Source organism: Pecten maximus, chromosome 6, assembly GCF_902652985.1.
Source record: "Pecten maximus chromosome 6, xPecMax1.1, whole genome shotgun sequence".
Lineage (NCBI taxonomy): Eukaryota > Metazoa > Mollusca > Bivalvia > Pectinida > Pectinidae > Pecten > Pecten maximus.
In genome coordinates, this window is record NC_047020.1 from 12,569,344 (window position 1) to 12,592,951 (window position 23,608).

At 35.3% G+C, this 23,608-nt stretch overlaps 1 protein-coding gene across 3 annotated transcripts in view; it reads right to left on the reverse strand.

The window, feature by feature from the left end:
• LOC117328998 (THO complex subunit 2-like) overlaps positions 1-23,608 on the reverse strand; it is a 55,867-nt gene continuing 32,259 nt past the window's right edge. For 2 of the 3 annotated variants that reach the window (XM_033886661.1, XM_033886660.1), the window contains exons 23-37: positions 22,877-23,005; positions 21,835-21,903; positions 21,368-21,483; positions 20,798-20,870; positions 18,536-18,674; positions 18,000-18,159; positions 16,552-17,087; positions 15,141-15,190; positions 8,772-8,810; positions 5,242-5,298; positions 4,142-4,168; positions 1,776-1,839; positions 1,204-1,307; positions 757-848; positions 1-540 (exon numbers count right to left, since the gene is read on the reverse strand). In XM_033886661.1, the coding sequence (XP_033742552.1) occupies positions 513-540; positions 757-848; positions 1,204-1,307; positions 1,776-1,839; positions 4,142-4,168; positions 5,242-5,298; positions 8,772-8,810; positions 15,141-15,190; positions 16,552-17,087; positions 18,000-18,159; positions 18,536-18,674; positions 20,798-20,870; positions 21,368-21,483; positions 21,835-21,903; positions 22,877-23,005 (1,683 nt within the window). In that variant the 3' untranslated portion in view covers positions 1-512. The remainder of the gene's footprint in view (positions 541-756; positions 849-1,203; positions 1,308-1,775; positions 1,840-4,141; positions 4,169-5,241; positions 5,299-8,771; positions 8,811-15,140; positions 15,191-16,551; positions 17,088-17,999; positions 18,160-18,535; positions 18,675-20,797; positions 20,871-21,367; positions 21,484-21,834; positions 21,904-22,876; positions 23,006-23,608) is intronic. The other variant, XM_033886662.1, reaches the window with a different exon arrangement.

Sequence of the window (23,608 nt, forward strand, 5' to 3'; positions counted from 1 at the left end):
TCCATTTTTCATGTTTTATATATTTCATATTCAGGTTCATGATAATAAAATTATTCAGACAAGACATATTTTGTTCCATGATTCACTTGCACAGAGTCTGATCACCCGGCAGACATAAAACGGTTTCTCGCAGTATAATACCTCTAGTTCCATCCATGTTGTACACGTCACTCACATCACATATACTATCACTAACAATATCAACAAGTTTTCAACTTGAATGAAAGACTTAACAGAAAATCAGATATCGCCGTCCTTTCACACATCTTGTACAGCAAAAACAGCACATATTTCCTATCCTGGAAAATGTATTCTCTTCTTTCAAACTAAGACGCTTTCGCCCACTCCTGTGTAGCACTGTCAGAAATAATATAATCTTTATGATCTGTATACATGTATGTATACAATGAATGTATGTAATGACCAACGGGCACTCAAAAATAATTTATCAGGGTATATCGGCAAATCTTCTTCAAAGTAATAGATTATTGTTGATTTAAGAACACTTGTCATCATTTTTTGCTCTTCTTTGAACTGGACCTGAGAGTTCAGTTAAGGATGATGAAACTGATACATAAATTCAAAACTCATGAATGTGGTAGCAGTAAAACAGACTTGTCTCACTTCCGTAAAATGTAATAGTATATATAAAGAGTATCTTTTATGTAATTACAATGTAACTATATTTCAGGACGAAAACATATTTCAAGTTCTATAAGAACAGGAAGCGAGTGTTAAATTTCTGTATAAGGATACGATTTATCTTTGCTCTTTTCCTTATCACTACGGTCACTTTTCTTCGACTTTTCTTTGTCCTTTTTTGTTCTCTGTGGCGAGGCTTCCTCCTCCTGTTCAACATACAAAATTACAAGATATTAGCTTGGTTTAAAATCACCCTATATGACAATTAATAGTGTTGTCGCAACTGGTTAAACATGTAAATTATAACGTGTCTTTCAAAGCAGCATAACTTTCACCAATATTACCCAGTCATTGATTTGCTTACTCTTAATTTCATAAAATAATATGCATGCACTATCTGCACTCCAGACTTTAAACCCGGCTGCTATTTGTCATCTTTTAATTCATCAAAGCAGTTGTGTAGTAAACACGAGTTCATGCCATACCCATCCACTTGTTATGAGGATAAACCTATACCATTAGTAAACATTTTTGAGAAAGACACATGTGAATAGGACTTACCTGTAGCAGCGCTGAAGCCATCAACTTGTCATGTTTCTGAGATTTTTCTACAGATTTGCTGATGTGTCTTTCTGCATCTCCATTCACTTTTGAACTGGATTTACCTGAAGCATCCAGTTTTTATAACCGATCATTACTATTTCAGTAAATAGCATTGCACACTCAAAAGTTTTAATGCAAGATATTTAAAACGTTTCATGAATATGAACATTTTTTTTCTTTTCATAAAAGTGAAATCTGAACAATAGAACACATAATTATCTATTCATAGTGTAATTAAAGATTTCTGGCCAATTTCATATTCAGGATTAAAGCATGCAAAAGGTTACTTTTTGTTGTTGAGAATTTTAAAGAAATAAAAGGTGAACTTAAATTTAAACATTCTTTTCACATTAGCAGCTTAGTTTCAAACCTAACGTCTTTTCAAAACAGCTGAAATGTACGTCTTTTTATTTCACACTAGCAGCTCAGTTTCTAACCCAACATCAATCCCAAATATCGCAAGAATGTCTGTCTATATAAAGGTAAGGTTACAATTTAACCCAGTGATGTTCCATATTGCAGTTACTTACTTGTGGACGGCTCCAGACTTTTTCTTCTCTTAGTCTCAACCTCACTTCGATCATCAAGGCTTTCCTACAAAAAAAAATCGCAAATGTTACTTTCACTATTCATCTGTAATATATAACATTCTGTAAAAAATGACAGAGAAAATTTCGCACCCATCCACAAGTTACCATGGGTACTTTTCATTTGTCCTATGCCTCTAAACAAAGTCTAGTGTACTTATTCCAATTAGTAAATTTACGCAACAATAACAAGGTTATTGCTAATAACATATACTCTCATATATTCGGGATAAAGCACTCTGTTGCAACGATGAACGTTCAGAACCATTTCATTATACTCCTCGTTCTCAAAATAATTAGCTTAAAACGCCTGTTCCGATTAACACCAAATTAAAATGTAGCTGTATAAGCAGACAATTCATCTTAATCCTTGTCTGTGACATTACAATCCAGATCTCCAAAATAACCAGGCTTCACGATTTGTTAACGCTGGCTAAAAACTTCCCAAAACATTTTATAACCGTGTTATAGTTGGGTGGCATGATTTCCCGAGTAAACGAATGTTACGATTGTATAGCCACGCGCTTACCTGTATGTTGCGATAAAGAAATATGTACCGTAAAGAACACCTATTGGGTTTTTGTAGCAATGTTAATTTTTTCTCCGATAAACGTCTCTTCTACTTTTCTCTTTAAGAGAAAATGCCACATTCCAAACACGAGATATACAGTCATACTCTTAACAGCAGGGTTTATGACGGCAAATTATGATAAAAATGTATGGTTGTGAATTATACTCATATTAGATAATGTTTAGTGAAAATACGACTAGGGCCTGTACATAAAATATCCATACTGATGATCATGATCGTGAGGATACTAGTTTCCCGTTGACAAAAATCTTCGTGGAGTTTGAAGGCAATAGCTCTCAACAGACCTCGCGAATCATCGAGTCGTATACTTTTGTGGAATCATACCAGGACAGTTCCAATTCAATCCTTGGAACAATCCTTGGTACCACACTTGAGCAATTCTCGTTTCATTTTAACATAAGAGTGGTGCATCCGGAATATTTTTTGCAAATTTCGATACTCATGCCATTCCCAGGCTATATCTGAACATTTTACTATGCTCACAGAGCAATCTAGGAACAAATCTCAAATTACCTTATTGCGTCAAAAAGTGATAACATGAAATCTTTCGTATAATTTGTTCTGTTATCCTGGATAAAGTACGATTTTTTTTTCTTTCTCACTGTGTTTGTGGAACACCGAAAACGTTCAAAGTTTGATTTCACAGAGTTAGCGAGTTGTTAATCAGGTGGATATGGTTATGTCATTTGTATAAAAGATGTTTACATTATAATCGTTAGACACCAAAACACATGCAACCCACCAGAAAAGCACATGCAATTCCCATAAACCAAAGGTACTGCTTAGATGATGTCAAAGGGTAGTAGCCATATTATTATTATATTTCTGCTTTTGTAGACCGAAACACAAAAGTTGCTTTAACCAATGTAATCATTATTTCGAATACTGTATCCATCACTAAATTTGCTAATTCAAATTTCCCCCTCGATATACATTCGCAGGACAGACTTTCAATTTTCTTTGTTCCGTGAATTGAGATCAGCTATTGTTACCCAAATGTAGAGCTGCATAACAATAACCGAAAGTAACTGTATTGATAAGATTCATAACTTCATCAAACTGTCGTTTTTAAAACGTTACAAAGGGAAACAGGACGGCCTCTTTCATAAGCTTTAAATATAAAAGAACCTTGGACTTGCTAGTGTTGGAATTGTAAATTTAACATTTAAAGTGTTTAATGCAGCTAGTATATATTCTGGTATGTTAACCATAAACCATTTCTTTTTACGGCTAAAGATACCAAATATACGCCTTAGCCATATTAAAAATAATGGTTATATTTATTTTTTCTTTACTTTTCCCGTCTAATGTAGAATGTAGTTAGTTTTAAACTATGATAAAATAGTTCTTGGGTAAGAATGGTAAATTACTCGTCAGACATTTCGCCTGGATCACAATGAAATGCATGTAATCATCACAGGAGTAATGGCATTTATATTTAATGCCATATACCTGGTGCGTTTGGATCAGGGAAGTGCCGTTATCTCTTCTAACGTTAATAAATATGACGTGCTTAGAAAGCAACTAATAAATATGGCTTTGCTGTATACATTTTTTGGTACATCAAGCCTGCTAGATATTTGTGCCAGTAGTGTGTGTTTGATGTGTACTTTGCTACAGAGCTTCGATGCCTTTACCGAGTATGTCAAACCGTATACCAGGCATGAAGCTTCTATCAACACAGGTGCAGTGTTAGGTGTAACAGAAAATGGTTTACCTTTACTTTATATACTATCTCTTTTCCCTTCGAAATAAAAGTTGTCAATCAGTAAAATGTGTGGTAATTAATCCCCCTCGATATACTAAGAAGTGCCTTTAGGGTGCAATAGAGTACTTGTTTGACCAGCTATCTCTACAAAAGTGCACATTTTGACTGGAACTTGAAATACCAATGACTGTGACAAGTATAACACAAATATGGCATATACTAGTAAGTAGATATATCCATTATTACAAACGTTCCAATTGGATACCATTAAGATTTGAACATAATAGGAATACTGTTTCAACTCTCAAAAATCTGCATTTTTACCTCAAACTCAGCGGTTGCAACAATGTTCTTGCTATGTTTAGGACTTCTAAGGGTATTTTGGGTATCAACTGAAAAACCTCTTTATGAACTATACTTGTGCGATATTATTCACATTCACCAATAGCGTTTCAATGTCAAAACAGAATCAATGTGTGCGCTTTTATAGTTGTATCCCGTCAAATAAATGCCCCCATCGCACCTTTTAAGACACTTCTGATACTGTAATGGTTATTCAATTTGAGCAACGTCTGTGAACCACACGAGCTGGATAGATTCTCCAGAGACATGCATTTTTTCGCATGTTTTGCCAAAATTAAAAAACACCTTAGCAAATTTTACATGTAAAATGCAAGACACATGGTTAACAATGATATATACCAACTATTTATAAAGATACTTCTCTTATATTGCACAAGAGAAGTGATCTACATAGCTTTGTTAAAATATCACTGGATATGTTAATTTAGCTCTTCTTAAGCAAGAATCTATTATTCTTATTTTTCCTACTGGTATCTTCGTTTTCCACAATGGGAGCCCATTGAACTTTCTTCAACAAGGTATGCCCCATACTATAAGATCAACTTCCTTCAAACTTCTTACTCATTACCAACAGGAAATCACTTTGATCATTTTTGAATCAGATAAGATAAGATCATTGGGCACTACAGAGAAATAACTCAATTTAAGGGGATATGGTGATATTCTTAAAAAAATTTTCATTTGGTCGAGAATTGCGTGTGAAGATATTGATGTCGCTTACTATTTAGGTCATTGAGTTAACTTACCCTCTTTCTGTCCCTCCTCTCCCTGTCTCGGTCTTTCTCCCTCTCATGTGATGGACTCTGTCAATGCAAACTAGCTTTAAACAAACATTCCCAATTATTCCCTAATCAAGCCAGTCCTTCATGCAAGCACGACTTTATTTTGGGATCTTTATAGCATTTGAAGCAAAATCATTCATCAAATAAAATGGTTGCTTAAATTCGAACATCTTATTACTTAGAATAAACTCTATTTGAAAATTTAGACAGTCTAAAATGTAAAACGAATATTGTGTTGGCAACGTCTAGTCCCATCATATTACAAACATATGTCGGTATAGCCACAAAAAATACTGGTACATAATCTTCATTAATTCACCAATAACTACGTTCCAATTTTGGAACTGTCTGGGCAATATACGCTTAACCTACAAGTGAATAAAACCAAACACAACCAGTTTGACTGCAAAGCAGATGAATGAATTTTCATGAAAAACATCGTCAAAGTCAAATTTATGATGAACGAACTTCATGGCGGAGGCATAAACTCGACTTAGTCACAGATTATTAACCTCTTCATGTTTCAGTAAACATCGATTAGTCTAATTACCGTATGTATTTCTTTCATCGATTTTTAAGTTTATCTATCACCACAGTAAGTTTGTCCTAGAACATTGTACATTCATGATCCCTTTCATACAATATTAATTACAAACATTGTATGAACTTTTTGATTTAGAAACCACCACACTCCAAGAGTACAGACAGGATATGAACTTGTTTAGAAACAGACACACTCAAAGAGTACAGACAGGATATGAATTGTTTGATTTAGAAACCACCATACTCAAAGAGTACAGACAGGATATGAATTGTTTGATTTAGAAACCGACACACTCCAAGAGTACAGACAGTATATGAATAGTTTGATATAGAAACCGACATACTCCAAGAGTACAGACGGGATATGAATTGTTTTGATTTAGAAACTGACATACTCCAAGAGTAGACAGGATATGAATTGTTGGATTTAGAAACCGCCATACTCCCAAGAGTACAGACATGGTATAAATTGTTTGATTTAGAAACAGACATAAACAAGAGTACAGACAGGATATGAATAGTTTTTGATTTAGAAACCGACATACTCCAAAAGTACAGACAGGGTATGAATATCAAAGATGCCATTCAGGAACTTGCATTAGGCATGTGCAAAATAACAGTAATAATAATAATCCTTTAGCTTAAGAGGTATCTTGAAACTTGATATCATTACTGCTCAACATGAATATGGACGGAGCCACTTTGGCAAGTGTATGACAAAATGCAAACTATTAGGAGTTTGAAAAAGGACTTTTCATTAAAAGATTTTTGTTCTCAGTTTCTCATGCACAATCTTGAACATTTCACAAAAATAAACTGTATATTATGGTACTTTTTGAGTTATAAATCTTGAGAAAATCCAAGGAAAAACTTAAATATTTACAATATTCAAGGCATTATCATAAAAGGACAGTCATGAAACTAACGATGCGACTTTTTTTTAAAAATTCTTATTTGCTTTCGATCTTTGACAGAATGATCATTTGGTCAGAAGTTTTCTTGCTATATCAGCGAACATATCAGCGAACCTTTTTTTAATTAAGTCATAACAAGAGGCTCATGGTCCTTAACGGTCACCTGAGTTTTGAAATATTTCTGTACATTTGACCCTTTTTGACCCTGCCCACCAGCCCCTGGGGGCCAATAATTGCATACTAGCAAACTGTCTTCCAAAACTGGTAATTCCAATAGAAATGACACAAATGATAGTCAAAAATGTGATTTCCTTATATAATTATATAAACAACAGTAAAGGGTACCTCCTCCAAAGGGGCAAACATGAGATCGCAGGGTCATGAAATTCACAATTTTGGTTAAGCACCTAAGACCTTTCTATCTGTGAAGAGTATTTGATTCTACCATATCTGGAAGTTGAGAAGAAGATTTTCGAAATTTTAGTCAATTTGACCCTTTTTGGCCCCACCCATTGGCCCCTGGGGGTCGGTCAAGGCCAACATGTCCATACACCCAGGGTCGGTCAAGGCCAACATGTCCATACAATCAAACTGTCATCCCATGCTGACAGTGTTAACTAAGTTAGAATGAATTCCAATAGAAAAGAAACAAATGAGTCAAAAATGTGATTTTCCTATATAAACTATAGCAAAGTTGACCCCCTCCCCAGGGGCAAACGTTGAGACCCCAGGGTCATGAAATTCACAATTTTGGTAAAGCACCTTAAGACCCTTCCAGCTATGAAAAGTATTTGATTCTATCTTATTTGGGTCTTGAGAAGAAGATTTCTGAATTTTCAACTAATTTGACCCTTTTTGGCCCCGCCCATCAGCCCCTGTGGGTCAGTCAGGGCCAACATGTGCATACCATCAAACTGTCATCTCATGCTGATAAGGTTAACCAAGTTAGAATGAATTCCAATAGAAATGAAACAAATGATCGTCAAAAATATGATTTTCCTATATAAACTATAGTAAAGTTTACCCCCTCCCCAGGCATATATAATTATTATATAAAGTATAGTAGGTTGAGAAGATTGTTGAAATTTTAGTCAATTTGACCCTTATTGGCCCCACCTGTCAGGCCCTTGGGGGGTGGGGACCATATAATTCACAATTTTGGTTGACCTTCGGCCATGGAAGCTTCCTGCCAAATTTCATTCAATTTGGTTCAGCAGTTTTGGAGAAGAAGTTGAAAATGTAAATTGTTTACGGACGGACGACGGACAAAAGACGATTAGAATAGGTCACTTGAAACTTCATCTCAGGTGACCTAATAAAATTATACCAGTTAAATGACAATTGACAATGATCATTTAAGATATAAAAAAAAAGACTTTAGATAAAATCTAGGAAAAACAAAACTGAAACACCAAAAGACAAATGAATGGCCTATTTTCAAATGGGACACTTATAATTGTTTTGCATAAACGTATCGTATATTCTGTTTTATCTTCAGTCAACCTTATTTGTTCTGTGCTTAGTTGTCCTTTGTCCTCGGTGAACAAAGATATGCAGTTATAATTTTCATTTTCTTGCCAAGGCTTGATTTAATGAAAGATGACCTTCATAACTAAGTTTAGCTGCTAAAAGGGGAAAGTGGATTTGACTACGAGTGATTTTGAACAAACTTAAATCAATCCCTTTATAAATCTTAAGTTTTGTAAAAAGAAAAAAAGAAATAATTGGATCTACTTAAAATGGAGGTCAGTGATGCATTACAACACAAACAATGAGATGACAAATGTACAAAAAAATGATAAATTATAAATAACCATCACCTCTTCACCTGCTTCAGAGTTCTGGCTCTGTCAATATCGCAGAAAAGCAATAATGAAAAGTCTAACTGCAAACAAGTGTAACAATATTCCAATCAATAAGATTTTGCTGTGAACTTTGACCCCTCCCCCGAGCTGGTGTTGTTACCCATGGCTGGCCACCCATGGCTGTTGTGTTTATCTTGGGCCAGATTGATAAGAATTGTATTAAGATACCTACCCGCTTGTGTCTTTCTCGTGATTCACTCCGAACACTTTCCTGTTTCAACGATAAAAGTTCACATGGACATTAAAACATAAAATGCCTGGCAATATATTCTCCACCAGTGGGCGGAGGCTGAACCTTTGTGTACAATACACCAAACTTAATAGCCTAATACAATGATTTATACAATCGTCATAATAAATTAACAACTCTTTTAACAATTGTAAACATGTAAAATAACATTAGAGATCACTCCAGGAAAACAGTTACGTTGGCACTTAATGAGTAAAATATTGAGGCAATGGTATTTTGTCCAAATCAAATGGCACTTAAACTGGTCTTAGAATCATATGGCAAGTTCCAATCCTGAAATGATCTCCATGATAAACAATACAGTGTACATATATATTCTCAACAAATCCATGAAAAATAGAATGTACATATGTAATGCATAAAGACATCGCCAGGAATCATATAGGACATTTAAAAATATAATAAAATTAAAGAAACAATTACAATGCATCCAAATGGAAACTGGTAAAAATACCACAGTATTAAGAGTAAAGTTTTAAAAAAAATTATAATAAAGAGACGAGTTTCATCAAATCTCGTGAAATGAAAACTAATCCTTTATCTCTAAAGCTGATTATGGGGTTTATATTTTTTACATTTATCTATACAAGTTAAAAATTACTATTACTGTCTTAACCGTCAAATATTTTCCGACAAATTTGTGCCTGCCAAAACTTATACGAACGTGATGTTTAAAGTATAATAAAGAATTAACAATGAGATGAAAATAAACCTTTCTCAAATGTACCTTGTGGCACTTAAAATAATAAATATGAAATAAAAACATCTACATATCAACATAACAGTCATAGAATAAAAAGCAATATTTTAAGACTAGCTAACACTATACTACATGTATTTGTATAACAATATTTAATAACAATCCAACAATATTCTTTTGTTCAAGTTTAATGCACCAAATACATTTATGGTTGGATTTTTTCCATATTTATATAATGGATTAATTACTATGTAAATCCATATCTATACAATGTTTTCAGTAAAAAATATATATATAAAAGTATAAAAAGTAAAATGTTTGCAAACATCAATAATTTCTTGTGAACATTACTTTTAATTGAATGTTCTGTCTATTCCACGTGACCAGGATTTAATGATCGCATAATATAAAAGATTTAATATGATCTATTGTTTAACTCTGGTGACAACTTAGTTGATACATGTAGATCGATTCACAGTTGTTCTGGCATATTTCAAAAAGCATCTAAGACAAATTTGCAGAAATACTCTTTGGCACTATACAGTATTCGTATGATTAGTCATTAGCGTTATATTTGATATTTAAACTACCATACAGCACTTATCTTATGTAAAGAGGCAAAAATACAGAAATTAAACCAATTTACTTATACAACACCATGATTTTATTTTAATGCAATTCTGGAATCTAAGTGTGAATGCTTAAGCAGAAAGGAGGTTTCCGTTGAAGTTTAAATTACACCATCAAAGACTTCTTTCTTCACTATGGCACTGGTTGGCTTCTATTCTTCTGAACTCTTGAGCTGTTGTCTTGAGCTGTTGTCAATGTGTATCCAGTCTTATCAATAACGAATACTTTTCACTTAGGCCATCCCTATAGATTTTGATGCATAGAAATATCAAATGAACCATAATCATTTTCAGAAATTCCATTCTAAGTACGCAACCACATTGACTCTGAAAAGCACTCCATTTATAAAATACCAGGGACAAACCCTGATTAATATGATACATATCATAATAATAATAAATTCTGTGATTTATCATTGATGTACCATATATCATTGATGTCTGACTGCCTTTCCCAACTTGTCAAATGCGTCTTGTGAACTGTTATGATAAAATTTACTCAAGATAACTTGATAAGAACACAACCATGGGTTTTGATGATGGCCTTACAATTGCTGCAACAATTTCAGTGGAACCAACGTCAGTTGGCGTTATTTTTATGGAAATGATACAATGTACAACAACACTAGTGTCTTACCATAACTGATCACAAGAATGACATTCGGCCAGGAAGTTTTGTTTTCCTCATTATGCATGCAATTCTAAACACTAATGAAAAGTTTATAATACAGTTCTTAACATGGAGAACAAAAAAAACCTGAAACGTTATTCAGTTCCTTTTTATCCAATTAACAGTGCGTATTAATTATACCTAGTTACAATATCTGATTTTGAACACTTCCAATAAAGGTAATATCTTTGTGAGTAATAACTGGAGATTAATTATATGTAACTGGATTCTAACTGTTGTCCTTACGATATTACATTTGATAACATGCATGTCATAAAATGATTTGACAATACTGGCATTAAACAAATCATAAATGATATGCGACCTCCAGTGTGTGATGTACACAAATCAAACTTCCAAAAATTACTTTTCTTTGAATTGTTAATCAAATAGTCTCTTATCAAAAGATACCATAGCTGAACAAGATTTGACTACAAACATGCCCGAGACACCATAGAATCAGCATTTTATATGGTTCTAATCAAAAAGTGAATGAAAACGATTTCCTTCACACTTTTCAATGCCCTGTTATATTAATAAACTGGCTTCTGTGGTTTTTGTATATTTTCATTTGCACAATTACTGTATATTGAAATGACCACAAAAAGGTGGTGTAGTTGATGTTTAATAGCATGAACGGGTGAAAAAAAAACCCCGACATTTTCAGTAGAAGGAAACCAGACAGATATGTCTACCATCATTTTCATTTCTGGAACTGTCTTCAGAAATATGCATGAAAACATCTTTTACCAAAATTACAATACAATCAAACTATCATTTTTTTACAATTTTCTTGGTAAATGCCATTTGTGGGAAACCTGAGAATTGTTCAACAAGATGTTAAATTACGCATGACACTATATTGAGATCTTAAATTTTTTATTATTCCTATTAAAACAATAACAATACTGAACAACAAAATCAAAGGCACCTGGGCACATTAAAGTACTTAATTTAGTTGTGATTTATCAATACAATCTGTTCACGAATAGCTATAAAATGATAATCAAATAAAAGACACTCGTTAGCTACCTCTATCTCTATAGTGAACTAATATATACGAAGAAAATTGGCAAACATATCCAGCATATTCAAATATATTCTGTATTTGGCTTCTATTCAATCTTAGCACCCTTATCCTAAATTATTTACTCACTGCAACACATACTATATACATTAACTAATACACCTGTCCTTTGAACAAATATATTAACATAATAGCAAATTGGTAAAATAATATCACATTTAGACAATCTTTAAAAAAAATATGCAACTCTTGTAGACCTATCACAACAAGGAAAGAAACTGAATTCAATTGATGAGAAATTAAAACAAATAATCCCCGTCCATTCAAAACTCAAGAATCCTCCATTTTGGAACTGTACACACCACTGAATACATTAAAAGATATCACCACTCTGATATTATCACTTCCATTAATTTGGATCTAGAAAGCATCGGGTAAAAACTTTTTCAGTCATATTAAACACTTCCATGGCTGTAAATATCCTTACGAATATATATATTTCCAATGCCACACAATGTATATATTTTCACAACTGATTATCATATTAAGGATTTTCCACCATCATAACCTTTCCTTATACACTGTGGAGTTATTTTGGCACAGACGTATTCTTGTCCTGATAATACTCTTCCATAGTGTAGAATTTGACGTACATCCATATGCACATAAGAATAATGTGTAAAAACCTTTATTGCACAATCCACAGAATTTTCACTTTGTGAAGAAAATCACCGGTTAATACAGACAAACATCCATATGAATACCCTTCCATTGTGTAGATTTCGATGTGGCTCCTTATGCGAACAAGAATAACGGGCGCAATAGGAACTCTAAAATTTGAGCAAGGCACTTCACAAGACTAGATCCAAAAGGGGTTTACCGTGTATACCCTGGTTAAATTTCAAATAGGTGCTTAAACTTTTAACAACTAATGAGAAACTATAATTTTCTTTTGAAAATGAATACCCTAATCTAGCAAGATTCCTCGTCTCCACTTTGGAATTGGGCTAACTTTGGTATTTTTCCAGTCCATGAATTTATGATTTTTATGCATTTAAAAAAAAAATTCTACTATGAAACACTTTAAAGTCTAATACGCATTAATTCCTTTTTATGTCTTCTTAAGTGAAATTAAACTTGGATTTCCAATCTTGACAATGTTCTCTTGGAGGTTGAAAGTATATGGTGCCATATTTCTTAAAGTCATGAACACAAAGAGTTCCATATTTTCCTTCGATTTGAAGATATCTACCTCCCATAATCACTGGCTATCCCTGGTGAAAACTTGTCTTCTGGTTTTATTGAAGGTATACAATGCTGCTTCAATGCTTTCCCTTAATTTAAATCTAAAACAGTTCTTATCAAGGCTCATTTCTCACAACAGAAGTGCAGCTTTGGTAGTCGACCCAGTTGTTTCTAATTGTTGAAGGAGCAGATTTTGTAGATGGGACCATCTTGAAATATATGTTGTTCAAACTGTTGAAGGCAAGCTTTGGTAGTGAACCATCTCTAGAGACCAGTTGTTTGTAATTATTGCAGCAGGAGATTTTGTAGATGGGACCATCTTGAAATATATGTTGTTCAAACTGTTGAAGGCAAGCTTTGGTAGTGAACCATCTCTAGAGACTAGTCGTTTGTAATTATCGAAGCAGGAGATTTTGTAGATGGGACCATCTTGAAATATATGTTGCAGCGACAGCTTTGGTAGACGAACCATCTCTGGATACCAGTTGTGGTTTTTTTATTGAAGCAGCAAAATTTTGTAGATGGGACCTTTCTTCATACCACTTAACTGTTGAACTTAATCAGATGCTTTGGTAGTCGGACCATCTTGGGATACTGGTTGTATTCTTTGGAGCAGTAACTTAGGTAGCTGAATGATGTTTGGGTACTTATCTCAATTTTTCAGCAAATTTGGTAGCTTGACCATCTCTTAAGCCTTTAAGTTGTAGAAGCAGCACATTTTGTAGTTGGACATCTCTGTAGACGGGTAGATTTTACTTGCTGAAGCAGTAACTTTGGCAGTCGAACCATAACAGGATACAGGCCGTTTCAAATTGTTGAAGTAGTAACTTTGGTCGGTGGAAAATCATTGGATTTCGTAGTTGGAACATCACTGGTTTGAGACCATCTACAAAAACTATCTTGTTGTTTTAAATAAAAGGAGACCAAATTTAGTTGTCGGGCCATTTCTGAATGGAGAATTACTGAATTTTTACTAAAATTGGTGGCTGGAATCTCTCCTAACTGCTGAATTCGTTCGCTGGTTCATCTCTGGATATTAGAAGTTGTAGCATTATCATAACTGGAAACTGATGCTGTTGAAGCAATAGGGTAGCAATAATATTCCAGGATACCAATTGTTGAAGCAGTAACTTGGAATGTGTAATATACCCAGAAATTGAAGACTGAACTTGGTGAAGCAGCAACTCGGTAGTACAGGCCATCTCTGGGTACTGGTTGAAGCAGTATTTTGGTAGTACAGGCCATCTCTGGGTACTGGTTGAAGCAGTATTTTGGTAGTACAGGCCATCTCTGGGTACTGGTTGAAGCAGTATTTTGGTAGTACAGGCCATCTCTGGGGACTGGTTGAAGCAGTATTTTGGTAGTTGTAATATCTCCAGGTATTGGTTAAAGCATCAATTGTGTAGTTGAATCATTAATGAAAACTGGTATACTACTGTTGAAGATTTAATTTCCTCATCCAAATATTAAACACTCATGACGCTGCACTGACACAATACTCTGCCTATAACCAATTAACTTACACCCAATAAACAACATTCTTAGACAAAGTCTCTCGTATTTCGTTGAGCTCACATCCATTCTGCCCTTCCTTCAGAGCTGACTTTCTGCTTTTATCTAATATCATGATGTAGCATCACAAACAATGGAAGAATTGATGTTGACTTGGGGTATACAACCTGCCCACTTCATCTCAACATTGCAAACTTTATGAATTCCAAGCTGGATAAAACCATTAACCCTTTAACACTTATGACTTCCCAAACCATATCTCCTTACATTTGGAACCTTCTTCGAATCCCTCGCCACTTTCTGAAAACGGATCTTGCATAGACAACTTGAAAACCCAAGATTCACTGAAAACCAACATGGATTAGACATTAAATCATTCCTTCCTTCCCTGGAGCCCGAGTAGGTACGGGTTGCCTAGGTGACGCCTGCAAGGTGCCTGCGACCTCTGTACTTGACCTCACACTGACAGTGTCGACTGACATCAGGAGCAGACCTCCATCATACTAACCTTGGAACTTGAAGGTGTGGCGGAGGTGTCCAGGCGGCGGCGTTTTCCATCTGAGGAAACAAAACCTTTTATTTAGACATACAACTTACTACCAAACACATTCTATTTTATTATCAATTTGATTCCAAGTTTCAAAATACTAGGAATAATTCAAAAAATTTTCAAACCAAAATAGCCCCTTGTAAAATATTTATTTCTCAGGCAGAAAATCTTCAATATTTGCTTTCTCCGAAAACCAGTGTTCAAAGAATACCTGAATATGTTATGCAGATATTAGTTAGAAAATTCTGCAGCAAGTTCTAAACTAACAGATAGCATATCAGCAATAATAGTATGGCAGTCGTTCAAGAGTCAATAGAAACAATGTACTGTACAATCACAATATAATCCATCAAATCATCTCTGAGGCAAAAAAAAGAGGCCAGTATGATTCATGCAAGTGCTAAATGAATGTATGTCTTCAGATAGTGTATTTCCACGTTTCAGACATTATACATTTATGAAGTATTTTCTTTTTGATTTTTTTGCAAAATAGCAAAAATATTCAGAAACTATAACTACATTTGGACACTGATCAACTGATATTTAGATATTTGTTAGGATCCCCTCCTAATCCCACTGTTATTTGGGTCGTGAGGTTTAATAAATATAAGTGAGCTAGAAAATATCTGCGCAACATGAATGCCCATGCTCCTATACAACAATGCATCCAATGCAGAAGGGGTCAAAGGTCAAAAAGGGTTAAAGATGACCTTTGACCCTTTAACATTGTCCCCAAGAAGGTTGATCAGGTGTAAAACTTGGTAATACGATAGTATGGTGTAAAATATGGACCAAATCTGCCTGGGGCATCTCAAGATATGTCACTGATTTCGGATCAAGATTCAACGGGACACCAGGGGACAGGACAAACAGACATGGGTAACACATTTATATATGCTCCCCCCATTCCCCCCCCAAATCATTAAAATAAAAATACAAGTTATAAATAGCTGGTAATCAATGTGTCCACAGCCAAATTAGCATATCCCCCCCCCCCAGACTTTGTATGAGGTAAAGTAATTGACATTTGTTTTAGACTTCAAATAATTCAATCTTAGCCTCAAAAGCGTAATTGAAAACTTCATACATCAATGAATGTAAACTTGATCTATTTTACAACAATTGCGAAACAAGTTATATCAACATATATTAATCGCACTTGTAGGCCCGGATGGAAGAATGCAATGATCTTAGAGTGGGAGGAAACGGGAGTACTCGGGGAACACCAACATGGTTGGGGAGGTGCCCATACTTATTCACATATGATAAGGGAACTGAACCCCAGGCCGCCTAGGTAAAAGACAAGTGTGTTACCACTGTGCCACCCGACCACCTATCAATGAATCACTACAGACTGAGCTAAACTAACCTCGTTCATCTGCATACTGAGGTGACTTGTCTGGGCTACGACGAAGGTTGGCGGATCCATGGCTACCACTGGAACCTACGCTGGATGCTCTCTCAGGATGTTCCTCCACTCGCCTCTCTCGGTGGCCCTCTCTCTCTTTGGGTGACTCTCGGTACTCTCTCCCTGTGTCCCGGCCAGCATCCCTCACTTCTCGACTACTGTCCCTAGCTTCTGTATCATACATTCTTTTCAGTTTTACCTTCTCATGTTTGTCTTCACGTTTGTTTGGTTTGTCTACCTTCATCTCAACTTTCCTTTCTCTGGGTTCTTCCTTGATACGGACCTTTTCCTCCTTAGTCCTCATAGACTTTTCTTCCTTTGAGGAGTGGCCTCGATCCTCCTTGGCTACCCACTCGGTGTCATCCTCTTTGAGATGTTTAACATCTTTGCTACTGTGGCCCCTATCCTTGGACCTGTCTTCCATATGAGACTTGTCTTTATCCTTGGACGATTTCTCTTCTTTGTCTTTATGGTTGCTTTCTTTGTCTTTTTTGGAGCTATAACATACCAGGAAAACAAGTTGATGTGTATGTGAATAGTAACTGAAGGAAATGAAAATACAGCAATACCAACAAAATAAGCTTTTAATGTCAGTGTAGACGGTTCTAAACAAGTTATTCCAGAGGGACCTTTGTGCCCACCAAGGTGGCTGCTTGTTAGTCAGATCATTTTACAATCACTTTCAAAATTGATAATGCATAATCAGGGACTGAGGGTGACCAACATATCAAGTTTGATAAACAATCTAACTTCAATTGATGGCTGCCTGTTTGCCTTATTTTCCTGATCAGACTCAAAATTAAATGGTCACAACGAGGGACAATGGGGAGCCTACACATCAAGTTTGAGAAATATCCTTCCAGTCCTATTCAAGAAACAAGGATAACATTGATTGTTTATGGAATGACAAACAGATGGACCACAGACCACCTATGAAGGGTGATTTGAATAGCCCACCCTTTGATGATGGTTATAAATGCAGAAAGGCTTGTTTTATATGTGCCAGATAACTTCTTACAAAACCAGAATTGCCAACAAGAGACCCATTGGCCTAAACAGTCATTTGACTAAAACTTACAGCAGGACAAACCAGACAATTTGGAGAATTAGTCCCCCATCGGATGAGAAAGTATATGCCAAGAATGCATAGATGATTTTTGTAATAAATAGGTGAATCCATACCCTTAAGTATGAAGTTCCAGTGACAAATAGTGTAGGAGATAGAGCCGGCACAAACTTTTTCTTTGATTTAGGTCAAAGATCAAAATGTAGGTGACTGACCTACTTTTGATACATGTCCTACCGTCTCACCAAGGTATACCCAAAGAGATAGACGGATGAACAGAGTGATCACAACAGGGCCTCCATCACTATGTAGCATAAACCGAGCATATACATATGACCATTACCTGGATGTTATTTCTCTCCTCTCTTCTACATTTCCAGAGTATTTCTCAGATGACATCTTTGATTTGGTATCGGATTTTTCTTTTTTCTCTGCTGGTTCACGTGACTTCTTCTCTTTGACCTCCTTACTGTCTTTGGGATCTTTTGACTTTGAACTTGAGACTACATGCAAATAGTAACATTCAAGATTAGCTTAATATTGATCTTTCTTTTATGTTATAAATCCCTTAGTATTGTCAAAACTTAACATATTATTAAAAAAAAATGTATACCAAGTGTATCGTTGGGCAGAACATATGCCTATCTAATGCCAAACTGACATACTTCCCCTAAAAATATGAGTTTAATATTAACAGCAATCAGTATTGTATAATTTTGTTAAACACTTTTAAGTTTATCTATCAACTGTACTGAAGATTTTGCCTAGCTAGCATTAGATCAAAGGATAATTCGATTTTCACAAGCACCTTATAAAACGGTTGATCTGTGTTTTGACAGGAATAGAACATTTGAACACAATAATAGAAACAGTGTTTACCTTCTCCATTTTCTGTCCTCTTTGACTGAGATTTCGCCTCCCCATTTGTCTTTTTAGATCCATTCTCTGTGACACCATTGGTAGACTGGTTACTAGCCTGTTGGGAGGAATTACTAGTGGTCTTTGCTGTGCTTTTCACCTGATAATAATAAAAATAATTTATAACTCAGAGTTTTATATACTGCTTTATCACAGCAACATATATATAGCTGTCTTTAAGCAGTTAATAAATCATCATCCATGGTTAATGGGCCTTTAGCATCCAGTCAATGTCTTTTCACAACTCCCTGGGGAGCATACAGCTGGAGCTGTCATTTTGGCACTAACAGCTTAAACATGGTATTCCCTATAAACTTGTCAGAGTTGTAATGATGGTCATAGAAAAAACAGACAGCCTCCTAAATGTTCATAATTGACTAGAATAGGAACCTAATTTCTTGTACTGCCCTACCACATACTCATTTAGAGTTGAGTGGGCTGGAACATAACAGAGTAAAGGCCCGTTTACATGGTGTGCTTTTTCACATGTGGTCAGATCAGATATGCACTGACAACATATGTGGTAATCCTGTTTACATGGTTTGCAAACCGTATACATTTTAATTTGAAGAGCCACTTCACAAGATGTCTCCTTTAATACAAAATCAGGATACAGATATATGCAGCTGTTGGAATGTTCTTGCTGTGGAGATTAATCTATGACCATACGGCTGATTGGTCAGGCCGTATTGGTCAGTTACATCTGCTTTTCTATATGAAATAGAACATGCTCCATTTGGTCGGCTTTGCAGATCTGCCTGCAGATTGCTATTTTACATGGCATCAGGGCTCCGATAAACCACTCGTCCACTCGTCTTGCCCGGGTCAAAACAGTCAAGTGCCGAGTGAACTGTTGGGTCAGACTCGTCCTAGTGCCGAGCAAAAGTTTTGACCACACAGTAATAACACTGTGTCGAATTGTTACTAATCCAAAGACATTTTTTTAAAAAGATTTTAATATCATAATATGTCGATAAGATGAACCATACACATACCTTAGGCTAACGTGACATGTGTTTACAAATGACTTCACTAGTACGGGCCGGGTCGTTCAAACGCTTGTAATTTACTAAAGCATGCGTCTGATAATAAAGCAGCAAAGAGATGCTGTTAACAAACCAGTGCGCATGCGGGCGTTTCTTCACAACTTCCTTTACAACAACGAGCGAGCGGCTCGTTGATTTCTTTTTCAAAACAATCACTGACGAACGTTAAATGACGGTAATGAGGAAGTCCGACAAACTAGAGATCGAAATGACACAAGTGTTTGGTTTAGTTTGGTTTGATTCATTTAACATATGGACTGCCTCCTGTGCATGCGATATGCATGATTGTGTGTGGCGAGTGCGTATGTGTTTTTTGAGGTTTCAGCGTATTCCTGTTTAGTTTCTTTACGACTTAAGTGAGGGTGAAAGGTGAAGGGTAATTCCATAAAGAATGGATGACGAAATACGACATTTAAGATATCATGAACTGTACTCCTATAATATAAGAGGCTGCTGGTCGGCCCTTTTTCTATCGGAAATGATTTTGCCGACTGCGCTGTGTACATGTAAAACCTATAACATTGTTGGAGTATCACGAACTGTTGATATTGTACAGAGTGCCCCAATCTTGCAGATACTTAGTTGACACTTTTTATAGGCACTGGTTCTATGAGATTAAAAACTTACAAAAGATAATTTTATGATGTTTTCTTTCTTCTATAACTAAATATATTAAGACATGATAAGATGTACACAAGGACATAAAATATAAAAGTCTTAACTTAAAACAAGATGAAATCACAAGTTAGCTATTTGGTGCCGAGTGGATTTCAAATAGTGCCGAGTGCTTGTACTATTGTTACTAGGCACAGTGCCTAGTTGTTCTAAAATTTCTATCTGAGCCCTGTGGCATGTTTTACCACACGTGGAAAAACAAACCATGTAAATGGGCCTTAACATATCTTGTTCAAGGATCCAACACAGAGTCCTTGCTGGGACCCTAGTGACCCTTGGGCCACGTAGCCCTGCATCAAAACACAAGACTATCATGCCTCATAATACACATTTGAACATACACTACAAGTGCACTTAACATATGATAAATTTCAATACTTCTATTTGTTAAACAGTTTTGATTAATCTAACACTATTACATTTAATGAATTGCAAGGAATTCTAAAGGTTTATTAAAACACTTCAAATTTTCCATTAAAGTATTGGGAGTATTTCTAGTTACCTCTTTGTCTTTCAAGTGGAATTCTGCTTCTTGAACCCAGGAAGTCTTTTTGCTTTTAAGCTGACCTGAATACCTGTTTAAAAATTAATTAGAATTATAATAGAAATATCAATATAGTACATCTTATACTAGATACTAGTAACAAACAACCATTCATTTCAAGTTTAAGACCTACTTCTTGGTTCCGTTTAGTCAACAAATTTTGAGACCAACTGATCCACTTATCAATTTCTCAGCAATTTCATCTGCCTAACTTATAATAAACTAGAAAATGTCTGTAAGTCATCAATGCCCCTGCTGCCACTTGACACTTCGAAACCTCAGCAGTTCTTGAGATTAACTAGTTAGATTGCATCGGGATGGATCGGGATGGGACGAACATGGGTAACACTATATGCCCCCCCCCCCCCCCCCCCCCCCCCCCCCATTTCTTGGCGAGGGCATAACAAATGTACAAGGCTACTATTTATTACTATCTTCCTTTTCAAAGCTAATATTCCAGATAACATCCTCCATGGTATATCCACAGATATATTTCCCTGTTACAAGCTAATATTCCAGTTAACTCACCCCATGGCAAGGGCATAAATATCTTGTCGTTTATCCTTCTCCTCCTGTCTCAGTCTGTCTACACGACGCTCCAGTGCCTGGCCAAACTGTGTAATACGTGGGTAGTGCTGCAGGATCTAATGACATAAATCATATTACCAATCATGGTGGGATCATATTCCAATTTGAAGAACGTGTTAGGGACTACAGAACTTTGATGATTGAAAAACTTTCACAATGAAATAAGTGAATCAGGATAATAATTCATAAAGCAGCTACTTACATACATCAGTTTTTAATCTGTTCAATTTCTGCAAAATTTCTGAAGATTTTAAGACTGTAAAACAATTCTCTTTGCTATCCTTTATTTTAATAAGTTAAATCGTATGAATTTATATAAAGCAAATTTTCACAGAAAGAAATGTTACAGTGCTTTTGTAATCAATAACTAATGATAATATATATTCAAATCATCTAATATAGCAAACCTTTGTAAGAACAATGAGAGCATTGCGGATCTGAATGAACTTCCCAGACTCCAGGCATGACACCATGGCCTGAAAACAATCAAACATAAATGCTTACAAAATGATACTGATCAGATATATGTTATACAATTTTTTCCTTTTTACTTTTCTTTTGTGTTTTCATCTTTAATTGGAAAACTTCTTACAGGCAAAGTAAAGTGTTTATATAAACTCCAACTAGGGCTGTCACAGGTAAACAATACTCGACATATTTTGACCATATACAAATCACGTTTTTTCATAACAGAGAAAGAGATAATAAAATCAACAATAAAATCAACACTTAATATTGCCTAAGAACGCGTAGCAGGAAGTATGACATAATCTCATTTGGGCAGCCCTTGTGTTATCGTACTAGTACACTGGGGAAGCTGACATGAATGAAGGTTTACACAATAAAATCAGTCTTGAGAAATCAAAATTAATGTCCTGAGAAATCAAAATCATAACGATGTTGCAGATAGATTGATAAAGCATATCTCCGGTATGTTAGAACAGAATAAATAATTTCCTTTATTTTTTTTTATTTTTTTTTTACCATTGGAGGATGCCAGAGTGATTCCTTTTTTGACAGGTACCCGGGTACACATTTTTGAACCCAGGTTCCACTCCGTGTTTGGATACTCGTAAAAGCCCTGATTTCAACTCAATATTGTTTTAACATGATGAGTTCCCCCATCCTCCCTTGTCAATCTAAAGGGAAGGGTGTCAGTATATATCAAGTTGTATGTGTCTGCAGTGAGACCAACTTTCCTGGGAATTTGATGTTATTAAGAAAGCTTATCAAGTGGAAACAACAGGAACCCAGCACACATCATAAATATTACAGTTTAAAATGTATTGAACATTTCCTTAAATATATTTAAAAGAAAACAAATTATTGGACTTACTCTAGACATGCAACCTCACTTCCTCAAAAAAAAAAGGGTATATCAATTTGCAAGTATTATTTCACTTTTTTCATAGATAGGTTTTTATCTTTTAAAGCCAATGTGAAACTTACCTTAGTTATCCTGAACTGCCACTTGTGACACACATGACGATAGTTCTCGTAATCCAGCTGATCTGCCTTGTTGTTACTGTCTGTACCTTTACGGAATACTGTCACGAACCCAGGGTAACTAGCACACTCCTGTAAATATTGAGACAATACATTTTTCAATGACCAACTGTTTTGTTTGGTTTACTTTCATCAAGCCTAAATATAGATTAACTTTCAAGCACTGTTTCAGCACTGGGTTTAATTTCCGCAAGCATTAAGATAGATAAACTTTAAAACACCGTTTCTGCATTGGGTTTAATTTTCACAAGCCTTATGATAGATAAACTTCAAAACACTTTCTGTACCGATGGACTACCTTTACAAATGACCTATGTATACGAGGTGTAAATGATAAATAGGATCTTCAATTCCTTGATAATACTCAACTGCCACCTAAAGAATGTTTCTGTGAGGGTTGTTATCCTTACCTACACTACCTGCCAAAGTTTATGTTGTCTATATATTTGAATTATATTCCACTTATATGAGTCAAGTAGTATACAGTACGTGCTATCATTCTCTGTAAACGTCTAGTATACAGTACGTGCTATCATTCTCTGTAAACGTCAAGTAGTATACAGTACGTGCTATCATTCTCTGTAAACGTCGAGTAGTATACAGTACGTGCTATCATTCTCTGTAAACGTCAAGTAGTATACAGTACGTGCTATCATTCTCTGTAAACGTCAAGTA